The sequence below is a fragment of the Populus nigra genome, chromosome 6, assembly GCF_951802175.1.
Source record: "Populus nigra chromosome 6, ddPopNigr1.1, whole genome shotgun sequence".
In the NCBI taxonomy this organism is placed as follows: Eukaryota; Viridiplantae; Streptophyta; class Magnoliopsida; order Malpighiales; family Salicaceae; genus Populus; species Populus nigra.
Window position 1 is genome coordinate 16,305,114 of NC_084857.1, and position 20,818 is coordinate 16,325,931.

At 34.6% G+C, this 20,818-nt stretch overlaps 2 protein-coding genes across 2 annotated transcripts; one reads left to right on the forward strand and one right to left on the reverse strand.

Moving 5' to 3' along the window:
* The first annotated feature begins 11,131 nt into the window (after positions 1–11,131).
* Positions 11,132–15,565, forward strand: LOC133696735 (uncharacterized). The gene is made up of 14 exons (XM_062119012.1): positions 11,132–11,439; positions 11,539–11,694; positions 11,779–11,877; positions 12,137–12,238; positions 12,318–12,461; positions 12,678–12,772; positions 12,879–13,008; positions 13,084–13,188; positions 14,075–14,181; positions 14,256–14,307; positions 14,690–14,779; positions 14,870–14,954; positions 15,038–15,102; positions 15,183–15,565. Exons 1-14 carry the CDS (start codon positions 11,347–11,349, stop codon positions 15,276–15,278), a joined length of 1,419 nt encoding a protein of 472 aa, XP_061974996.1. The 5' UTR covers positions 11,132–11,346; the 3' UTR covers positions 15,279–15,565.
* Positions 15,566–15,908: 343 nt separating this feature from the next.
* On the reverse strand, positions 15,909–18,572 carry LOC133696734 (LEAF RUST 10 DISEASE-RESISTANCE LOCUS RECEPTOR-LIKE PROTEIN KINASE-like 1.5). The gene has a single exon (XM_062119011.1). It carries the CDS (start codon positions 18,268–18,270, stop codon positions 16,357–16,359), a length of 1,914 nt encoding a protein of 637 aa, XP_061974995.1. The 5' UTR covers positions 18,271–18,572; the 3' UTR covers positions 15,909–16,356.
* Positions 18,573–20,818: the final 2,246 nt, after the last annotated feature.

Genomic DNA, 20,818 nt, shown 5'->3' on the forward strand with positions numbered 1-20,818 from the left:
GCATATGTAACATTGGCATATTTTTATTATTATTATAAATAAACTTGAAATCCTACCTGCAGCGTAACATGTGTTATAAGGCTAGTATTATTTCTATATATCTTTTTAGAATTCCTCAATTTTACTAATATGTAATTATTAGTGATCATTAGTATGTTTTATCGCGCAATGTTGTGAGGTAGTTTTTTAAATTATTTTTTATTTAGTTAAAGTTTAATAAAACAGATATTTGTACAAAGGGCAATGATTTAAATTTTAAAAAGAATTAACTTTTATTAGATGAATTTTCAATTTCTTATTAATGTATTGTTTTTGTTCTTACATAAACTTATCTTTTTTACTAGCAACATGTTTTTTTTTCAAACAAAATACTAAAAACCATTAAAACAAATATTTGTAAAAATATCAATCATTTTAATTAAGAAAGGAAAAATATATCTCTTCAATAAATACTTCATTACCTTGTTTATTTATTTATTTATTTTGATGAATATATTTATTTTACGAGATTCTTTGCTTTTTAAACAGAAACTTATTATAATCTAAAAAATAATGCTTAATAAAAAATAAAATCATGACCTTGTGATTTGTATGTGATAAAAAAAATAAAGAAATAATTAATATGAAAAATCATGCAAAAAATTACAAGAACAATAGATATTTTATTTCCAAAAAATATTCATGAGCATATTGTTATATAAGTTACCATTTGCTTGTAATTTTGCTGCACCATTTTGCTTGAAATTAAGGAAACTTGTTGAAATAACGGTACAAAATAATCAAACATGACTGAAAAAACCCTTTCTTATAATTTTTTGTTTTACCGAAAAAATTCCATTTTTAATCTAAAGTCATTTGTTCTTTCTTTTAGATGTTTTATATATTTAAAAATAATATTGAAATTTACATGGCGTTGACAAAGTTAATAGATAAAAACCAAATCCTAAATTAAAATACCATATAAATCATGCAAATTAAAATTTATCCTTTTTTATTTGTTCTTATGCCTTCGAACTTAAATTAAAGCGAATAGTATATAATTTTGATTCGTTTAAGTAAAATTAACCAACAAGAAGTTTATTGTATGGAGTTTTTGCTCAATTTGTTATAGGAGAATAGCATCAAATGTATTTATATTTTAAGAATTATGTAGAATCTATCTTTATATACTTAGTTATATTTTTTAAAAAATATTAATTGTTATGTCTTCTATTTATCTTTTTGCCATATTTTTGTCATCAAAACTAATAAAAATACACCACATATGACTTGCGCATGATGAAGTTTAAACTAATAAATTTTTTAGCCATTTACACTTTTGTACTATATTTCTCCTTCACATCTACACATGGAGTCCTCAGTAGGGATTATTTTATGTTGTCATTTTTTCTTAAAAACATGACAATGTGTGATTGATTATTATCTCACTCCACATGCATGCCAAAGTGATTTTAGAGTGGTTTATGATTGTTAAGTGATTTGTTGTGGTTTATATTATATTTTAGAGGTGTTTATAAGTAAAAACAAGCTAAATTTAGTTTTCGGGGTCCAAGAACTTGCTACAAATAAAAAGAAAAAACCCAACACACGTCATTCAATACATGCAGTTATTTGATTATCTTGTACTTTGAAAACATAAATCGACTAACTCTAAGATTAAAATAGTTTGTTTGGCTCTTATATGGTTCTTTATGTCAATTTTAATCTCTTATTTTGAGCATGTCATTTTATGGTACGTGACGAGGTGATATTCTATTGATTTTAACATAAAAAGGCTCGAGTCAAAACTCGAGGCTCTATCAAGAAATATTATTTCTTTTGAACATCTATTTTATCATCATACATAATAACCAGCAGCTTAGCTTATAAAGCCACAACCCTTATGTTTTGAGAGTGCTATTTATTAGTTCAAATCGCTTACTTAATTAAAAATGACTTTTAAAAGGATGTAATGCAGACTATGATTCATAGTTATGAAAGAAAGGAAAATTTATAGGCTCAAAAAATATTTGAGGATTTCAAAGACCTAAGATCACCATCAATTATTTACATCACTCCTTTTCTTTTGATATCTTCGTAATGACATATAATCACGCCATACATCTCATCAAAAATATCATGTTTTCTAAATTGGATAGGAAACTTCATTTCCACTAATCATAATCAAACAATGGCATATAATCATGCTTCACCTTTTCTAAAGAATTTTCATTAATCAAAAGCAAGCACCATGACTCACCTCTTAACAAGACTTTTCATCAATGTAAAACTTTTAATGTTATCAATCAAAGTCAAACATTGACATATATAACCATGCCATTCTTTTTAACAAGTATTTTCACCTCATTTAATCAATGGTTCAAGAAGTTTCATTTCTATCAGTCATTGTCATATAACCATATCATTCATTCCATTGTCAATCTCAAATTTAAAGAGAATATTAAAGTTCGTTGCCCATCATTTATCTCATGATATCCCTTCATCTTTTTATTGTCTCACGTTTCAATTCAAAGGAAATGTTAAGGTTCACTGTCTATCATTAGCCTTGTCATTTCCTCACGTTTCTAGGGTTTAACCTAGACAATGTGTTGTTCACCTGCTTTTCATCTCATTCCTTGGCAATTTTGGCAGGTTGAGTAGGCATTTTCATGAGAATGAATATGGCATTTTTGACCACCTCAAAGGTTGTAACCACCACCATTCAACTGAAAAACACATCATCTACAACCCCATGCCTATAAAATTAGATGTTTACTCCTCAATTCTTCAATAGAAGTCTCAAATATCTTGTCCTTGATCAGCTTTCATTGCATTTTTAGATTCTGGGTTGACCGAGTTGGCACCTTTAGACAAATAAATGTAAAGCTACAAACATCCAAAATTGAGTAATGTTGGATCCAAACGAATCGCGTGCACCTCATCTACCAAATTCAGGTGATCTCAGGCAACTTTTATATCGGAGTTGCTCTAATGAGGCCTCGAAAGTAGTCAACCCAATTAACCTTTATTGTGACACCCATTTTTTTTTTCGTGTGTTAACACTTAAAGCTTCTCAAAGAGTTCTTATCAATGACTTTAAAACCTCCCTCTCAAGATCAAAAGGCCAGAAATAGCTCCTTGCCCTCCAAGTTTAGCAAAACCATCAAGTACCCCTAAAACCAAAACTACAATTGCAAAATCAGCCTATTACAAAAGCTTCCAACTGTTAGCTTTTGACAAATATGTTTTGAATAATAATGGTTTTTTTTCCAAACATGCCCCAAATAAATTCCTAAAAATTCTAAAAAAAATCCAATGACTAATTTAAAATTATCCTTGCATATTTTTCCAGTTTTAATATCAGATTTATAGACTTATACTGTAAGATGCTGACTTGGTATTAAAATACTTATTGTTGTAACCCAATTTTGGATCTACCAAGATTTTCTCGAATGTTATTTTATTTCTATTATTATTTATAAAAATCCAAAAAAATTAAGAAAAATAAAAATTCAAAAATATATTTTTCTCGAGTCAACCGCATCTTTCCATCAAAACCGAGTCCACCGGGTCAATACGGGTCAAACCATGTCGACCAGGGTAAAAAATGAGTTTCGGGCCGTTTCGGGTCAAAACCATCATTTTTTACCAAAACCGAGTCCACCAGGTCAATACGGGTCAAACCATGTCGACCAGGGTAAAAAATGAGTTTCGGGCCGTTTCAGGTCAAAACCGTCATTTTTGACCAAAACTGAGTTCACCGGGTCAATACGGGTCAAACCATGTCGACCAGGATAAAAAATGAGTTTCATGCCGTTTTTTGTCAAAACTGTTATTTTTTTAGTCAAAACCCGGTCCACCAGTTTTATATCATTTGAAAGTTTTTTTATGTTTCAACATAATTTTCGGTAATTAAAATTGATTTTTAGGGGTTGAGTCGGGCTTTTTCTAATACTGATTTGAGTTTTAATTTTACCTATATAAATATTTATTATTATATATAATAAAACAAAAATTAATAATACAGAATTGTCATATTAGGCGGGGCAGTTATATTTATTGTAGGCGGAGTAGTTGGATGGATATAATTTTTCTTTAAAGCATATGTGTGTTGTCCCCTGTCATTGGCTATAAATAGCCAGTGATAGTACGTCAGAGAAAGAAGGGGAGGACGGAAGAAGGAAGAAAAAGAAAGAAAAGAAAAGAGTATGCAGATTACTATTTAAGTTTTTTTACTATTTTTTCACGAGAGTAGGATATTGAATTTTAAAAAAAAAAACAATATGGAAAATACTAAATATATCATAACCGTTAGATCTAATAGTGTTTAGATCTGCACCGTTGATTTAATAGGATACAATAGGGCTTACCACACTAGATTAAAACCCAAACACATCTCAGCCCTTGAAATAATCTAAGATTTGATCCCGTTGCGCCACGTCACCTGGTGTATCGAGATTTCGGTGCACCGTGTCACACCAGATCACAACTCTGTCATTCAGACCGTCCGATCAACCTGCAGAACAAGCCAATCACAGCCGCACGATCTTTCCATCAGAGATCAAACGGATCACAGGCCTCAGGTGCACCGGTGTACCGTGCTAGCGTTCGCACCGTAGCATAACCCAGAGCCTCTCTCTCCTCTCGCCGGCGACGCCCTCTCTCTCCCCCGATCTCCCATATCCAACCGTCTCAAGCCTCCAAACCACCAGAGAAAGGTCGCCAAACTCCTCAAAAGCAAAACACCGGCCTTTTACAGCATTTTCTCCACCCCATTAACTTAATTTCTAAAAATGATAGTCAACCCAGTTAATTTTTGTTAAGAATCTTTCTAAGGTCATATGTATTGGTTCTGGTAGAGGGTAATAGAGAGCGGTTTGGAGGCTTATATGGAGGGTGCTCTAATTGGTTAAAATCTTTCAACAGTTTATCCAAGTAGGTTTTTTAAAGATGAGGATCATCAAGTCTTTTGATAGCCTCAAGAATGAATTCTTGGTCTTGGGTTAGGACGTTAATTTGTTTAGAGGCATCTGAAGTAGCACTGGTGGTTACTATTTCATCAGTTTGAAATTCTTCTTCAGAAGTGTCTGAAGGAGAGTGGTCAGTGTATGTGGCTTTAATATAAAGATTTTGTATTTGGTTGATGGTATCTTCATCTATTTGGAGCTCATGAAGTTTGGTATTGACTTTGTAGAAACGGGATGTATGTCCTTTCTGATTACATTTGTAACAGGTAATGTTTTTTGGGTCAAGTTTTGGTTTGGGTTTTGACTGGAAAGGTCTGTGGGGTTTGTTGAATTTGTAGGGCTTTTTGTAATAAGGTTGATCTGGTTTGGGATAAAATTGTTGTCGGTATTTATGGGCCGATCGTTTATAAAGAGGCTTGTGGTTCGAATATTTTTTGGGCTGTGAACAGGTTCCACTGCAAAAGGGTTTTTTGATGGAAAGGTCAAACTGGTAACAGAAACTACCAAGTTCTTGCCTGGTACGTTTCATTTCCCGCTTTAGGTGTTTTTAGAGTTTGAGATCCTAGCAGATCTTAAGACCTTCCTTTTGTGTGAAGCTCACAAGTTCATCGTATGTAAGCTAGTCATATGGTATGGTTTTGGTTGTAAAGGTATCCTTGATTTTGTTTTAGATCTTTTCTCCTAAAAGAATTGGCAAGTCTGCGAGGAATTTTTCTTTCCAAAATGGTTGGTTTGAATCTTCTCGAAGCATAACACGAGTAAGAAAGGTATTTTTGTACCACTAAAAGTCACTGAGTTTCTTGCATCGAAGGTTGGAGAGAAGTTCAACATTTTTGTCTTTTAAATGGGAAGGATCTCCAACAAAATGCAAGGAGATGGTAAGGATAAGGGTGGACACAACATCTTGGATGGTGTTTCCTGAAGGGTCAAAGATAGGTGTTTGGTCTTCATAGGTTTGTACAGAGTTTAGAATATGTAGGTGATCTGTTTCAGTGAGATGGTAATCCCACCATCCTTTAAGCTGACCAGAGAAGCCTGTAATAAGAAGTTCAGCTATGGCTTTGTCTGAGGTTCCTGTTTGGGTTTTGTAGGCATTAGCTGCCATGGTCATTTGTTCGAGGGTGTTTAGGATATTGTATTCAGACATGTCATCTATGTTCCATTCATAGAGGGAACATGCATTATTTTTATGTTGGATGATGACAGTTGGTTCAGTAGATATGGAAATGTCTGGAGCAATGGTTGTTTTGGGAGCTTGCCAGGTGAGTATGTTTAGTTGAAGAGGTTGTTCTTGAAAGGTGTCTGTATCAGAGGTTGATACGGGATTATTTTGGAGAGTATTAACCTGATTTGTAGAGGATGAAGGGTTGGATTGTTGAGGTGTGTCTGGGACAGTCAAGGTTGTCCGGTCAAGGTTTTGTAAGTGTATTTACAAAGATAAATATAAAGAGTTCAGTACGTGGTGAGAGAATAGTGTAACAGTTGGTTCATATATATATATATATATATATATATATATATATATCTTACAAGTTAGGGAGAGAGAATAGTGTAACAAGAGCTAAACAGGGTCACTATCATTTTAAAAAATTAACTTAATTTTTAAAAATGATAGTGACCAGTTAATTTTTAAAAATGATAGTGACCCTGTTTAGCTCTTGTTACACTATTCTCTCTCCCTAACTTGTAATATATATATTACAAGTTTGGGAGAGAGAATAGTGTAACAAGAGCTAAACAGGGTCACTATCATTTTTAAAAATTAACTTCATCCATAACCATTCTATAGTTATGGAGCTAACAACATCTAAGCATAAAAAATCTAAGATATGACTTTAAAAAAAATCATGTCCCTATTAACAATTTTCTTTTAGCTTTTAACACCAATATCATGGCGAACAAACATGTCCACAATAAAATTATTTAGAACCTTAACAAATTAAGTCATCTCTTATCTAGTATTGATGTCCATTGCCATTCAATAATAAATCCTAATACAAACACACATGTTCCTTTAAAAAACCATCAACACTTAATTATGGTCAATTTCATAACAAATAATAACTTTCTCAAACCAACAGTAGACATAATTGACATAAAAAGTAATCACAATTATCTCATCAATTAGATGTTACCAAATGACCAACTCATCATACTAAACAACTGGAAACATAACATATTTAAATTACTAATCTTCCTTCCATGAGTTCATAGAATAAACTCTAAAATAATGAAAGTTAACTAAGTACGAAAGAGAGCTACTAACAATAAACAAATTTAAATGTTCAATTACAAAATTCTCTACCAACATAAAGTAGTCATGACATGGGCAATCATCGCCTTAGCACAACCATCATATTTAGCTGCAAAGGTAATTAGATGATAAGAAATCTATATATATGTAACTTGTTAAATAACATATGAAAATTTGTAATAGCTACATTGTTTTAAGAAGAAATAACATCATGCATAAGAAAACAAGATGTACCTCTCCATCTAAGTTTTTTTACTTTGCTCATACATTTTCTATAGCTATTTAGCTTCTTTTCAAGATCTCCCATACTAACCCATATCTTTTTTTTCCTCTTTAAACACAAGTACTTAGTAGCAAGGGAATGTAAGTCATCTCCGATAATAATTCCTTCAATAGAGTGAAGTTCTGTCATTATCTTGGAAATACTACACCCTTTTCAAATCAATCTTAAATAAAAAAAAAAACTACACAATCAAACCAAATTAAGTGTCCAAACAATCCAAAAATTATACATAATAATAAGCATTTTGTCCTAAATTTCATAACATTATAGCAATTTTTCCAAAAAATTAATTTGAGGTTATAGATCGACCTTTCAATGATGACAAATTAATTGGAGAGACTATTGTAACCAAGAAAACAACATTGAAAGACTTTGGGAAGTTGAGGAATAATGGTGGCGCGTGTATCCACGTGTCACCACCATTAGCGGTGCATGGGTTCACACGCCACCACCCAATGAAGGCCGAGATCTGGTGGATCTGTAGCGGTTCCTACTCTTCTTCCTCCTTATGCCAGCAATGAGTCTAAACGAATGCCTACAAAAGAGAATCAACACAAGCAATTCATTTTCATCTTTTTCTTTCCTTATTCACAAATCTATTTCTTGATATTTTTTTTCTTTTTCTTTCTAGTTATTTCAACATTCAACAGAGGGAAAGGCGCAATGGGAGGAGATGGATCTTGTTGGCAACAATGGAGGAGGTTAGTTAAGTCAACAACAACATCAGGTTTGTGACTTGTTGGTTTTGGGTTTGGGTGATTTGGCTTGGTTGGAGGGGGGATAAATAGGTCATGTTTGTTTTAGGTTTGGGTGATTTAGTTTGGTTGAAAGGGAGGAGCAGGGTGAGGTTCACATGTTGTTGTTGTTGGTCATGGCTGGGTATGACTGAGTTGTGTTTAACAGCCTCTAGGAGAAGAGAGGTCGTGGTTTTTAATGATGGGGACTGTGTTGTCACTGTTGCCTTGAGGAAAAATGACAGGGGAAAGGTGGTTGACTATTAACTGTATGTTGGGAAAATGAAAAAGTCATAGTGAAGGGAAACTGTTGGCAGTTGAAAGATGAAGGAGAGACTGATAATTTGTGTGTCTTTGATAATGAGATTGGGGTTGTTGGCAGCTGTGGGTATGGCTGTCAATGGTGGTTTTTTTTTTTAATAGTGGAAAAGGTGACAGGTCTATTTGGATCAACAGTGTTCAGATGGTGGCTATTTCACCAACATTGATGGAAGTTGTGGTCGTCGTTGGCAATGAGAGGTAAAAAGAATGAAGGCTATCACAAAAAAGAAGAAACACGGCTTGAATTCTTTTGTGGGTCTGAGAGGGTAAAAAAAATGGTCTCCTTGTTTTTTTCAAATAATTAGTCCATGATCCTTCTTCTTTTTTTTATCATAGGGAGCCTCAACTAAAAGTAGTGGTGGCTTCTTTGAGTGCAGTTGGTAAAGGTTCAGGAGGTTGCAGGGACAATGAATAAGGGTATTATGTGTGGTGAGTGACTGTGTATGGTCCTTTTTTTGCTCTAACTCGTTTTCTCCTAAAATTCCTCCTGTTCTTTTTTTTTGTTGTACAATCGTCTATTTATAGACAAAATAAATTTGTCATTTTCCTCTTAATTGCTTGGTCTCCAAGCAAACTTGGCGGCCAAGCAACTAAAGTCACTTTGGTCCCTATTTATTTATTTTTTTACATTTTTGGTTCCTTTGTCTAATATATTTTTTTTATTTTGATTTAAAAAAAAAGACAATGTCAACGTTGACTCAATGAGAAAAACTAATCAATAATTTTAAAATGAGTACATTAAAAACAAAACGTGTCGAGAGTAAATTTTTAAATTTTTAATTCTTTTGAAAAGATGCTAAAAATTCTAAAAACAACGCAAATACATCAAAAATAAAGTTTTTGATTTTTGTTGTTTTCTTGCTATTTTTTAGATTTTTCAAAAAAAGTAAAAGAAAAATGATTAAAAAAAAATCAAGTTACAACATTGCTAAAGCAATATCATCTTATAAGTCAAGAATTAAAAAGGGCCAAAATTAAGTTCAAGGAAAGGAAACCACAGAGCCTTATCTGATGAGACACAAGAAGGTCAACCTAAAACTCTGTTAAGATTGGAGACTTATTTGATTATTTTTGCCTTGAGAATTATGAATAAAAACAAGCATTCAAATTTGGTGGAAATAATAAGTCCAACCAGCAACGAAGAGACCCTAGTTTAGTATATATAAGCTAGCAGAAGCAGCAGTCTTACGTGAAGGAAGGGAAGGCTGTGTATACTTTTATGCAAATCATGAATCAATTATTCAGTTCCTTTGTGGTATATATGAACCCAATCAAGCAAGTAGCCTGCATTCAGCCCAGAAACGGTCCTCAAATCAAGCATTCTTTCATTTTCTTATTGGAAAGAACAACAAAATTCATGTTTGAAGAACTAGAGTCATGTATTGTCACAAAGAAAAACTGATGAATAAATAATCTAAACTCTTTTTTAAATGTAGGTAGCATGTAGAGTCCGCTTGGGAATGCAGTTGAAACCGCATTCCCTTAAATTTTTATTTTTTTTTGCTAAAAATAATCTAAATTCTGTTTTGATATGCTGATTTTAAAAATAATTTTTTAAAAATAAAAAAAATATTATTTTGATGCATTTCTAAGTAACAAGCATTTTGAACCGCAACCGCTACCGCAATCCCAAACAGGCCTAAATAACAAGCGGAACCACCTACTGCTACAGGCTAGGTTTGATAAAACTCAATCGATTTCATGGCACCAAACATCACCTTAGAGACTTTAAGCATGTGATAAAGAAAAATGTGTTTGAGAATATGGTAGTGGTTGCTTTTTAAAGTGTTTTTTCGCTTGAAAATATATCAAAATAATATTATTTTAAAAAAATTATTTTTGACATCAGTATATCAAAACGATTCAAAAACATTAAAGATTAATTTTAAGTAGCAAAAATTGAATTTTCATGAAAACCAATTCATAAAAACCAGTTCTAAATGGCACCAAAATATAAATAAAAACGAATCATGATTCATAAATTGAGGTAAATATCAAATATAAGGATAAAATTGTAAAAAAAATCTGATACCAAAAAAAAATAAAAAAAAGAAGTATTTACATTATTGTAATTAAATATAATTTTAATGGTAGTTATTCTTACACAATTCCATTCTTATATCGCTCGAGAATAGTCCTTTTTCTGTGCCATTTCTAATTGTCACAGTATATGGATAAGATTACTCATTACTAGATTAGGAAAATGTGGACGAAAATCATTCCTATTTTATTCTAAACTAATTAAAAACTAATCGAATGGAAAACAAATGCAAATACAGATAATCTCTAAGGACAAAGTTGCCTAAAAAATATAAGCGTAATTAATTAGTTCTTGTGATTCCAAAATCCAGTGTGTGTGTGTGTGTGTGTGTGTGTGTGTGTGTGTGTCTATATATATATATATATATATATATATATATATATATATATATATATATATATATATATGGTCATAGGTTAATCTTTCATATATTTCACAATTTGTTTTTCCATTATAAATAGAAAAAGAAATGAGAAACGGTAAGGCTTAATTAATCAATTTCAATAACTACAAGGACGGAAGCTTACAGTCACGAAATGTATAGACAGGTGGCCACTACGTAAAAGGAAATAAAACCGACACTCTTCCCTGTCGCAACTGCCCTTATCTCTCCTAAACAGACCGCGACGGCAACACTGTGATCAAAGGAAATAAAACCAAGATTCGTTATTGGAGTCCCCGACACTCTTCCCTGTCGCAACTGTCCTTATTTGTCCTACACAGACCGCGACGGCAACACTGTGATTGTTGAAAGAAAGACAGAAGAAATGGAAGGTGGTGTTAAATTGGACAATTGGGGTTACGAGGTCAACACTTCCTCGGATGCTTGCATCTCTGCCATCAACTCTTATTACCACCAGGTCTGTCTTCTTTTCTCTATCTCCTCTTATTAATTGGATTGCCAGAGAGAAAGAGGGAGTTTCTTTTTCGGGTTGGTGTTGATTCTTGGCTAAATGAAGGTTCTTAGTTATGGAAGAGAGAGGCGTGTGATTTTGGAAGCTACACTTCATGACAAAGACTGCGTGTTAGCCAATATTCTGGCAGCTCATTTCCTCTGCTCCTCTGCCAATCCTTCCCGAGCTTCTTTCCATATCCAGGCTGCAAACTCTCGACTTGTAAGTGTTTTGCCCTCTGTACTCGTGTACGGCCTTTGTCTTCTGATGGAATGTTTCACCTGTGAAATTTCTTTTAACTAACAGGAAGAAGCCACCCCTTATGAGAAAGCAGTTTTTGATGCTCTTAATTCTTTGATTTGTGAGAATAGAGATGATGATGTTGCTCTTCAATTTCATTCTAAGGTACGCCTACCCTTTCACCCCCTCTATCCTTAAAGCTAATCTGTTAATGCATTTTGGCCATGAGAGAGAATCCCTATTCTTCCTTAATGCCTTCAAAAAAGGGGGGCTCTTTCTAAATTTATTTTAGCTTAAGTCTTTTTTTCCTTAGTTACATAATTTAAATTATAATGCTAATTGAACACTATGTCATTAAATGATTTATATGGGCTTTAATCATACAACCTCTAATTTCATTTGATGCATACATTTTATTTTACAGCTCCTCAATGATTACCCGAGAGATCTAGTTACTCTTAAAAGAGCTCAAGTTTTATGTTTCTACATGGGTAGACCTGACCTGTCCCTGGACCTTGTGCAACAGGTTCATTTCTGTCCAGATAGCATAAGTTATACTTTATTATCAACCACCTTGGGGTTAACAAGACTTTTCATTTCAACAGGTTCTACCCAGAAACCAAGAAGAAGATTATATATATGGCATGCTTGCGTTTCCGTTATTAGAGCTGGGCCAAATGGCTGATGCTGAGGAAGCAGCAAGAAAGGGATATGAGATCAACCAGCAAGATTACTGGGCGCAACATGCTGTGAGTTCTCATCATCTTAGTATAATGCAGTACATCATATCTTGCCTTTTTATGTTTTTTCCACCGTAGTGGAACATATTATTTTGCTCATTGTCATGGACAAATTTTAACTCGTCTTTTAAGAGAGATCAGGAGTATGAGTTTGGTTTGGAGTGACTAAGTACCATATGATAGCAAGAGCTAGAACCGTCCTTTTGAGTGTAAATTCTTGTGCAGGTGTGTCATGTCCTTCAGTATCAATGCCGTTTCAAAGATGCAGTAGACTTCATGGAGGAATGCTCATCTTCATGGAGTTCTTGCTTGTCATTTATGTATGTATAAAATGTTATAGTATAGAAATGAGATGCTATATGTTATTATAAATTTCCTGATGGTTTTCTCCAATGCCTGAGGTGGCGTCACTGTTTCAATCTACAGGCTGACACATAATTGGTGGCATGTTGCTCTTTGTTACTTGGAAGGTCATGCTCCGGTGAGAAAAGTTTTAGAAGTTTATGACCAACATATCTGGAAAGAGTTGGAAAAAGCTGATGCTGTGCCTCCAGAAGTATGTTATTCTGCTATCTGTTCAAATTTCACCCTCATTTTGTGCGAAGTGGTCTTACTTTTATTGTGCATTCAGGTGTACTTGAATGCTCTGGGTTTGTTGTTGCGTGTGTATCTAAGGGGTGAGCTTGACATCTTTGAGGACCGTCTGAAGATTTTAGCTTCCTGCATAACAGATCAAGTAAGTTATATGTGTTTTAGTGTAAGAACCATAGAAAAAGTAACTAGTCAATCAATGAGTGATGTCTGCTTACAATTTGATTAGTTCTCTCATGAAACTTTGCAAAACATATCTGAATGATCATCTCTACTTTATTCTATTTGAGAGATCATAAAAGTCTATGAGATTTTATTTCAAGAATTTTGTATCCTCACACAGTCCGAAACAAAAGGCTGAATTTAGTAACTAATAATCTTCTGTTGTTATAACTTCGTTATAATAGACCAGCCCCGTAACTATATAACTATAATCACTATAACTGAAATGAACAATATGAAAATATAGTTGTTATTGAAAAGATTAAGTTTCAGAAATCAAAGGTCAAAGCATGCAAATTGTGCTCTTCATATGGAAAAAGAATCCCCTTTCCCTGGATTTGGCAGTTTTCTCTCCTAGATATATGAATCCTTACAGGTTTGCTGGACAATTAGCTGTGTCTTCTGTGCTGGATATGCTGGACACAGACGAGTCCTGGATTGTGCTTCAGCTATCAGCACCTTGCATGCTGTTGTTTTGTTTTTCTATTATCTTGTTTGTGCATGCTGTCTCTTCATTATCAAACATATAATACAAGAATCGGGAGCTTGCATCTACATGCCAAAGGAGCGGATGGAACAAAATTTCTTTTAACTCACCCCAGGAGTGAAGTTTGCAACAGTTGAAGACTTTGACTTTAATTAAAGCTCTAAATTCCAATGATAATTTGTTTTGAGATGCATTTTTCATGCTTTCACTAGCAATTATGTTTGAATACCATTGGTATGCATATGGGCACATATTTTTCATGTTACTGTGTACGTGTTGTCTGATTATTATGTGATACTTCCATGTGCATTACAATATCTAGGCCAACTGGTATTTAGAGTGGCACCTTGATGTGTTGATATTATGGGCCTTGGCTAAAACTGGTGAACCTTCAAAGGCAGAAGATTTACTTGAGGGCTTGAAATCCAGGTAGAAGCCTGTGCTATCTTTATACATTTTCATGCATGGCCCTACATTATTGTAATCTCGTCGTCTTTTTGCAGAATTCATAAGATGAGCAAGAAGAAGCAACAAAGAATGCAGAAAGTGATTCGGGTTTGTTCTGATTGCTGCTTCTCTTACCATTTTTTTATCTCCATTTATACAATTTCATGTTAGTAGCTGGTAAGATACCTTTGCATGCAACCAGGCCATATCCCAAAGATGCAGCGAACCCCCATCCTGGAGGGGTATAGATGTTGACCATAATTAGAATATATAACCTTTTCCTCTTTTCTTTGTTTGTAACAAATGATCGGAAAATTGTAACAATTGTGGGTTGGATTCGCATTTTTCTCTCTTAAATTCACAAAACTTCCTTTGGTTCTATGCTAACGTGGTGGTTACTTTTCATAAATCTGTTGCTATTGCTTTCTTCAGATGCTTTTTGAAAGGTGTTTTTGAGATATGCAAGGATTTCATTTTCCCCTTTTCTCAGCTTGCAGAAGCCTTATTCGAGTATGGGAGGGGTAATGACAAGCAAGCATTAGATTTACTTGATTCAGATTTTGATGCCAACGATTGTAAGGTACTATTATCAAGTTGATTCATGTGTTTTGATCAGCTGTATTTACAAATTTGAATTAAAAGATATGAATTTTACTGTCCTTTGTGCTAGATGCTTGGGGCATCAGATGAACAACTTGATGTATTTAATGAAGTCTGGTACAGCATGTTACTAAATACTGGACAAGCCGCCAAGGGTACATACATTTGGCGTCCCAAACCTCCTATTTCTGCAATTTAACTTCATTGTGGCTCTTCTGACTTCTTTCTTGAGTTGTAGCAATAGGAGTAATGGAGAAGCAGATCAAGAAGAGGGAAGGAACCCCATTCATGTGGCGCTTATTGGTATAGCCCTGACTTGTATGCGGAGTTTTTTTTAAGGATAAAATGATCTGGATGAGTGACAATTTCATGACCTATTGCAGGAGAGAGGCTATGCAATGACAGGCAGTCAGGAAGCAACAGTTGCTGGTGAGAAGGCTAGGGCCTTAGAAGCTGCACATTTTGTTCAGGTGGCATGAAAGATGGATCAATCTACCAGCTATGCATTTGGACATCTTGTTACATACATGAATTCTACTCGGCTCTAGCCTTGCTTCATAACTGTGTGAATTACAGATGAAAAATGTGTAACCTTTCTTCCATCGTTCCTAGTTATCCTTTATCTGCATCCCATGATTCCATCTCAATCAAGGGAGAACAACGAAAAGGAAAAGGTGAATCGATGAGTCTGTTTGTCTGAAGACTGAACTAGATAAAGTTACCATTGTGTGAAAGCAAAAATAAAGGCAATCAATATTTTGGTTGATCAGTGGGCTTATCAGATATTTTGACACTGATGGGATAATAATAGAGCATGTTTTCAATCATATCATACACCTTACGCTAATAATAGTTGATGAGGGTGTACAAAAAGATTAAACTAGGAGAGGCAAAAAGATTAAACTAGAAATGAAGAAGAAATGATTGCTTGTGAAGTCATTGTTGTTGTGGCAGCACTCTTCATCCGAGGATTGTAAGTGGAAGGTGGGAGGTTTTTTTTTGTTTTTGTTTGTCACAGCAGATTAGGTTTCTCTGATAGAAACATTTTCACCAGAAATTAATACGTAACATTGTTGTTACATCAGAAAGATGACTTTGTGCAATTGCAGTTTAGTAACCATGTTGCTAGCTTGATTAGAACAGAGCCAAAAAGGATGAGCTGGCAACAATTCTAGTACTCCTTGCCACATCCTGAACGTACTTTTATACTATACAAAATATGCAGAGTTTCCTCTTCTTACTTGCTGTGATGAGAGCAAAATTGACAATTGAAGATTTAGATAAACTGTAAAGACAGCTAACTACTTACAAGGCATGGACATCTTCTCCTCATCATAAACTACGAGTGTCTGTAATCAAACCAGACAACATAAAACGCCCAACCATGACTAGTAGTCAGGTCAATCAAAAGCCCCAAACCACACCAATCAACAACTGATCTCCCCACACCAGAGCACAGCCATGCCCACAACATAATCAAAACCTTTAGCCATGCCAACTCCTTCGCACAGCTGCCCACCAGATAATTGTGATGGTCCAGATTCGGGTCGTGACAATTTACTTAATGCCAATCGTTCGGCTTCGAATCCGACTCAGCTCCTCCACAACCTCCCTCGAATCTGGCCGATCATCCTTGTCCGCCGCCACACACCTGAAGGCCAGCTCAGCCACGGATTCAATACCGTTCATAGTTTCCTCATCAACACCTAAAACAGGGTCAACAACCTGACGAAGCAGACCCATTTGGATTTTGGATACTACAAGATCAGCCAAAGCCATCTCCCTCTTGTCCCTACTCTGGTCCACTGCCCTCAAACCTGAAACCAGCTCCAACAAAACCACTCCAAAGCTGTAAACATCACTCTTCTCTGTTAACCGGAACGACCGGTGGTAATCCGGGTCCAAGTATCCAGGTGTGCCTTGAGGCCCGGTACAAACATACCCAGATGAAGATGAAGATGTTTCAGGCAAGACTAAAAGCCTTGAAAGCCCAAAATCACCCACTTTGATTCTCATATCTCTCTCTATAAAAATATTGGATGATGTAATATCTCTGTGAACAATGGGTGGTTTAACTGAGAAATGCAAGTACTCTATAGCCAAAGCCGTTTGCAATGCGATATCAAGCCTCACTTGCCACGTTAAAGAACTTTTACGGTGCAAGTTGTTTGTTCCATGGAGGTGGTCAGCGAGAGTGCCGTTGGGGACGTAGTCATACACCAGAAGTAACCCTCTTGGATCACTGCAATACCCGTGAAGTTTAACGAGATTTGAATGATTTATTGAAGATAATATCAAGATTTCGTTGCAGAATGACTTGGTTGAAAATGCTCTGCCAGCGGCTGCAGCTTGGTGGTGCCTGTGGAGGTATTTAACAGCAACGATTCTGGCATCAGAGAGCTGGCCTAGATACACAGACCCAAACCCTCCATCTCCAATTTTACGCTTGGGGTCAAACCTGTTAGTTGAGGATTCAAGCTCCTCGAAGGTGAACGCAGGAGGGAGAAGACTAGCAGAGCGGTGGCGGTGAAGGAACAGTGTCGTTGGGTCGTCTTCTGTTTTCAATGATTTCAATCGCCTAAACCTAAAAACAATTCCAAAAACCAAAACGGCAATTACAAGACATAACACTGCGGAGATGGAGCACAAAATGGCGACTCGGTTTGGGTCATTTTGGTGAATCCATGTAGGTGAAAACCGAGTTCTGGACTGAAAACAAAAGAAATTCTTTTCTGGGTCTGAGGAATTGAAGCCACAGATTCCTTTCTTGGATTTGCATTCCCTGCAGCTGGAGAAGAAGGAATCTTGAGACTCATCGTACTCAACCTGGAACCCGATTTTCAAGAAATTGTCAAGGTACTCTAAGATGTCGGTTTGACATCCCTGCTTTTGGAGACTACGAGGAGTAGCAGATCCACAGTCATTGAGGAGGTTAAGTGGGTTCTTGACGAGCTTACACTCCCAGGGACAGTGGCTGCAGTTTGGGAGATTTGGTGGGGAACAAGAGCGCAGAACAGAAAGCCGAGAACAATAAGAATCAGAAACTCGAAATGGTGAACCGGAGAGATTGATGGAATGGGCAGGAATGGAAGAAAGATCACTAAAGCAAGTAGCAGCGGGTCTTATTGTTGTAGAGGATGTTAGAGAGGAGAGTTGAGGAGATAGAAGAAGAGAGGAGGAGTTGGGGTCGAAATGAAGGAGAGCAAAAGAGAGGTTATTAATGGAGATTATGGAGTGAGGAGAAGAGCATTTTAGTTGAAAGAAAGGGTGACCACAACCAGGTGATAAAGAGAAGGGGAAAGGAAGAGGAGAAGTGGATGCGAATGGAGGGCATGAAGAAGATCTCAAGGATGTATCTTGCTTTGAAGTACATTCATGGAACAGAGGATCTGCTGAAATAATGCTATATAGAGAACAGATCAGCATCAAGATGGAGAGAAGAAGAAAGGAATGCTGGGGTTGCTGAGGCATTGCTATGGTTTGGATTGGATTGGTGGAGATGATGATGATGATCAAGAAAGAGAGATGGGTTCTCGAACTAAACTAAATCTTGCTTGAGATAGTTTGGGTGGATTCTTCTGGTTTCAGTGGAGGCTCCTGCCTAGGTTGTCGGAGGAGATGAAAGAGTGACGGAGAAGACAAGTGGGGGGGTATCGAGAGAAGTGAAGGAAGGTCACGTGAAGAGAAGTGGAAACATATTAGAGTTGGCTTTTCTGCGCTCTCGATGTGCTTTTGGAATTTTACATCACTTTCGTTCCTTCACGTGGGTAGGTGGCCTAGTGATGACCTTTGGACTCGAGCACTCTAAATTACTTTCAAATTATTGTCATTTTATTTGGTGAATTTGCAATTAACAATACATTTTGATTTGGGGATTTATGAGTTGTTTTTTCATTTTCGATTTGGTTACCATCCTCGAATCGAATAGAATAGAAGAAACTAAAACAATAAGACGAAATAAACCAAGAAAAAAATAGAATTGTGTTTGATAATGATATATAAAATAAATTGATTATTTATTTATTATGTTTATTTGATTTATAGTTAATAAAATAAAATAAAATATGAAAATATTTATTTTAATCTTAATAAATATAACTACTAAATTTACATATTTTAAAAATAAATTGATGTTATTTTTTCTACTTTATTTTACATTGAATATTGAAATTAATAACCTTACTTATTAAATCCAGACCGTCTTGTAGGTCTACCTAAAATTTGGTCAGCTCAGGACTTGGATAAGTCTGAATTTAAAAAAATTAGAGAATGGATTAACCTAATTTGACCTGGTTAAAATTAAATTGAGCCGCAACTTGGTTGGCTCGAGGGTGAAATTTATGTCAAAAACCCGTTGATTTTTTAATCAAAACCATGTTGTTTTGATCTTTTTAAGAAAAAAATATTTTTTAAATTAACCGGGATTTTTTTTATTTAATTGATGAATGGGATGTGTTTAAATATGACAATATAGATAGAAAAAGGATTGGGTAAGTGTCAATTTGATAAAATTGAAGAGAAAATCCCCTAAATGGAAGTTTCAGCCAATATAGGGATTAAATGTTTGAATTTGTTTGATTTATTTTTTGTGTAAAATGAATATAATTGTGTGACTTGAACAATAAATGGAGATTTAAGGAATTTGAAAATAAATCATGTTTCTCTTCTTTAGGTGATATTTAACCAAAGCATGTGGAAGAAGAGTGAATTTAATTAATTTAATTATTATGATATTTGGGTTAAATCATGTCTGAATAGGTGTATGATAAATGATTATGATGGGTTAGATGTGTAGGAATTGGAGGAAACCCATGGTTTCCTATGAGTTCGACCAAATTGGCCATTAAAGAAGGAAGATAAATTGACAAAACACATCCATGAAATTATTATGGAAATATGTTTTGAATCTAATTATGTTGAGTTGACGTTGAATTATAAAGAAGAGATGAAGAAAATCAACCATGGATAATTAAGGTGGTCATACGACTAAGATAGAAAAATAGGGATCATGTTAAATTGGTTTGCTTTAGTATTGATGAATTAAATGATAAAATAAAACTTGAATATGGATGTATAAATGTATGAGTTTGAAATATGTATATATATACTGAAACAAAATAAGGGTGTTTTTTTGGGGATCTAGTTATGGATCCAAAGGTTATAATAAAATGATGGTGATGAATTTATCTTGTGTTGACTGAGGATACCACTATAACCAGACCATAATCCAGAGTATGAACTCCATGTGTAGCAAACAAGTGTTTTACACCTTAATATTTCTATTTGTATCACTTGAATTGTTTAACTATAGTTTCTTTAAATGTACAATTCATGATTAATAAATGAAAGAATGATTAATAAATGAAAGAATAGAGGGTGAAAGAAATGAAAGAAATGTGGACTTGATTAGCTAGATTTTATATAAACTCTCATACTTTATAATTAATGCATTATGTAATTGATTATATGTCTTATTGGATGAGTTGAAATTACTGGAATAGAGTTGATATGGATCATGATCTAGAATGATTGGATCAAGGAATTGTGTTTGTGTGTGGAAGTAAAACAGGTTAAGTTTATAACTTGTGATGTTCTATTATGGAGGAAACTCTGCTGGAATCTCAATAGAAATTATGGTAGAGTACTTAGTAATTTTAAAAGGTTATTGTATATGTTAAAAGGAATACATATATGAAAAAAAAAATGCTTAATAATTTTGTATTTAAGTATGTGTTTTGTCCTAGAAATTACGGTTGTTATAATTGGTATTAGAGCACTAGCTTCGATCCAGTAAACTTGGATTAATGATTGATATGAATTTAAAATGTGTTTTAGAATGATCTGGACTAGACATGAAATCAGGACTGATCCATCCATCCCCGGTTTAGGGAAGAGAATACAGTATACTATATGATGATGATGAGTAGGAAGGAGATTTATTGATAAATATTGCTTCATATATACATACGGTTTCAGTGCACTTTAAAAAGGGTGAATCAGCTGGGTGCTGGGATGATTC